A 3,231-nucleotide genomic window follows, 5' to 3' on the forward strand; every position below is an offset into this window, starting at 1 on the left:
CGTCCCGTCCCCATCCCGGTCCCTGTCCCGTCCCCATCCCGTCCCTGTCCCTGTCCCACCCAGTCCCTGTCCCCGCAGCGGTGGCAGCAGCAGCACCAGCCCCGCCATTCCCGGGGGAGGCCGCATTCCCGTCAGGACCGGTGTGAATTCCCAGCACGATCCACCCTTTCCACCCGTGCACAAATCGCCCACACAGCCCAAAACCAAAGGCCACTCAGGGCCAGCAGAGCCAGGTCTCCCCTCAGGAGACAACCCGAGCAGATTTCCCCCTCATTCATCCTGCCTTCTCACACAATCCCACAGATAAGGACTCTTGTCCTCCCTTGCTCTGGCCCTTGTGACCCGGAGCTGCTCCCATCTCAGCAGGGATGGCACCAGCTCCCAGAACCCAGCTTTACCCAGAGGGTGAACCCACCCCTCCCTGCTGACAGCCAGGGTGACAAGGACACAGTCACAGCACCAGCACGGGCCACTTGCAGCTGCTGGTGGGTCCTGCTGCTCAAATAAAGCTTAAAAATTCCCAGCCAGTCCTGCCATGCCCTTGTTGTTTGTTGGTTTGGGGTTTTTTTTGCCACAGCAAGAAGGGATCACCCTGCAATTTGCCCCTAAGAGCAAACAAGCACAAGTCCCATCCTGCTCAACACACGACCCCTGAGGATTTTGTCTTTAAAACAAAACAGACACAAACCAACAACCAAACCAACACGAGTGCCCATCTCAAGTGGCTCAGTCAGAGCCCTTGGCCCAGGCTGTGCCCACGTCCCAGGGCTGCCCGTGGCTCCCTGGCAGGTACAGCCCTACTTGCCTGGCATCTGCAGCCCCAGGGCTGGGGACACCCCCTTCCCCTCCTCGGTGGGATTATGTGCACAGTCCTACCCAGCTCAGCACTGCCAGCAAAGCTTTGAAGTGCAGCCCTGGTAACCAAGATTTTGCTGCAGGAATGGGAAAACACCAGGACAGAGAGATCTCTGCCTCCAGTGCTGGCTGGGCTGGGCTGAACTGGGAAAACAAAGCCGTTTGTTGTTGTTTGTTTGTTTGTTTAAAAAAGAGAATTTCCAGGCTGGGAACAGGACATATTTGCTCTGCAGTTACAAAATCTTTCCCCTCGTGCATTTTGCTCCAGCCCAGTCACCTAAGGGTTATTTCCAGCAGCGTGGGTAATACACAGAGCTATTCCCACAGCTCCCTTCAACACCAGCATCAAGCTGTGGAAACTGCTGGTTCCCAACCAGTGCCAGACAAGCCCCAGTTCTGCTGGGGGGGGAAAGAAGAAGTGGGGTGGAAGGTGGGTCTGTTTACCCCACTGACTCTCCCTGGCCAGGGGCCAGGCCTTAAACAGGAACCGTCTGGTGCATCTTCCAAGGAGTTGTCCCAGCATGGAGCTGCCTCTTGGCAAAGGGAGACACCAGCTTTCTCTGTTGCTGGGGCCAGGAGCAGCTCCACACACACTCCCTCCAGTCACTGCTTCGTTGGTGGCCTCCCTGGCTGAGCCCAGCCCCGGGTGCACACGGGGGAACCATTTTAGGCTCCGGTGACAGAGACATCAGCAAACACTGCTATAAATAGTGGTGTTGAAGGAACGAGATGGTCAGGCTGTTCAAATCCTGGCACAGCCCCACTGGTGCTGATAGCAAGTGCCCTTTGCTTGTTCTCTTGCCGCCAGGTCCTCTTATCTATTCTTCCAACCCTGGGTGTTTCTGTCACCAAGTCCCCTGCCCTGACATTTTAGCCTCCTGGGATGGCTGCAAGCTCTTTCTCATATTTGTTGGCCCCTCTTCTGCGCTCCAGGAAGGAGGTCAAACAACATGTGCTGCAGGGACGTGGTGGAGCACAGCCTGGGACCCCTAGGACAGAGAGATCTCTGCCTCCAGTGCTGGCTGGGCTGGGCTGAACTGGGAAAACAAAGCCGTTTGTTGTTGTTTGTTTGTTTGTTTGTTAAAAAAAGAGAATTTCCAGGCTGGGAACAGGACATATTTGCTCTGCAGTTACAAAATCTTTCCCCTCGTGCATTTTGCTCCAGCCCAGTCACCTAAGGGTTATTTCCAGCAGCGTGGGTAATACACAGAGCTATTCCCACAGCTCCCTTCAACACCAGCATCAAGCTGTGGAAACTGCTGGTTCCCAACCAGTGCCAGACAAGCCCCAGTTCTGCTGGGGGGGGAAGAAGAAGTGGGGTGGAAGGTGGGTCTGTTTACCCCACTGACTCTCCCTGGCCAGGGGCCAGGCCTTAAACAGGAACCGTCTGGTGCATCTTCCAAGGAGTTGTCCCAGCATGGAGCTGCCTCTTGGCAAAGGGAGACACCAGCTTTCTCTGTTGCTGGGGCCAGGAGCAGCTCCACACACACTCCCTCCAGTCACTGCTTCGTTGGTGGCCTCCCTGGCTGAGCCCAGCCCCGGGTGCACACGGGGGAACCATTTTAGGCTCCGGTGACAGAGACATCAGCAAACACTGCTATAAATAGTGGTGTTGAAGGAACGAGATGGTCAGGCTGTTCAAATCCTGGCACAGCCCCACTGGTGCTGATAGCAAGTGCCCTTTGCTTGTTCTCTTGCCGCCAGGTCCTCTTATCTATTCTTCCAACCCTGGGTGTTTCTGTCACCAAGTCCCCTGCCCTGACATTTTAGCCTCCTGGGATGGCTGCAAGCTCTTTCTCATATTTGTTGGCCCCTCTTCTGCGCTCCAGGAAGGAGGTCAAACAACATGTGCTGCAGGGACGTGGTGGAGCACAGCCTGGGACCCCTCCTGGCCAGCACCACGGGGCTGGAGGGACAGCCCTGTGCTTGCATGGCCTCAGCACCCTGGGCCCTGCTGCTGGGTGTGCAGGCATCCCCAGGGACATACAGGGTTTCACTCTTCTCAAGAGCATTCCTGGGTTTCTGTTTGTCTTCTGCAAGGAGCTAAAGTATCCTCCACACCTGATGTTACCTCTGGATCATTCTGATCTCTGTTACCATGATGGGGAAACTGAGGCAGAGATTCAATGTACATGACAACCAGGAGAGCAGAGCCCACATTCTGCCTGACCTCCCTGCCATGCAGCTGGTCATCAGGGGTGTCACACCCTCACCAAGAAGCCCCACAAGAGTTCTTGGAGTTAAATTCTGGATTCCTCATGAAAAGCAGTCCTTTCTATTCCAAGGCTGTGATTACCTTGTGAACATCTGCACTGACAATGGCTGAGTGGCAGAACCATTCTCCAGCAGCTCTGCCTCCGCTTTCTTCTCCTCCAT

The 3,231-nt window shown here is 55.5% G+C and overlaps 1 protein-coding gene across 1 annotated transcript in view; it reads right to left on the reverse strand.

The window, feature by feature from the left end:
* HEYL (hes-related family bHLH transcription factor with YRPW motif-like) overlaps positions 1 to 3,231 on the reverse strand; it is a 23,203-nt gene extending 19,972 nt beyond the window's left edge. The window contains exon 1 of the mRNA XM_010000622.1: positions 3,152 to 3,231. Within this exon, the coding sequence (XP_009998924.1) occupies positions 3,152 to 3,231 (80 nt within the window). The remainder of the gene's footprint in view (positions 1 to 3,151) is intronic.

This window comes from Chaetura pelagica, unplaced genomic scaffold (genome assembly GCF_000747805.2).
Source record: "Chaetura pelagica isolate M959 unplaced genomic scaffold, ChaPel_1.0 scaffold676, whole genome shotgun sequence".
NCBI lineage: Eukaryota > Metazoa > Chordata > Aves > Apodiformes > Apodidae > Chaetura > Chaetura pelagica.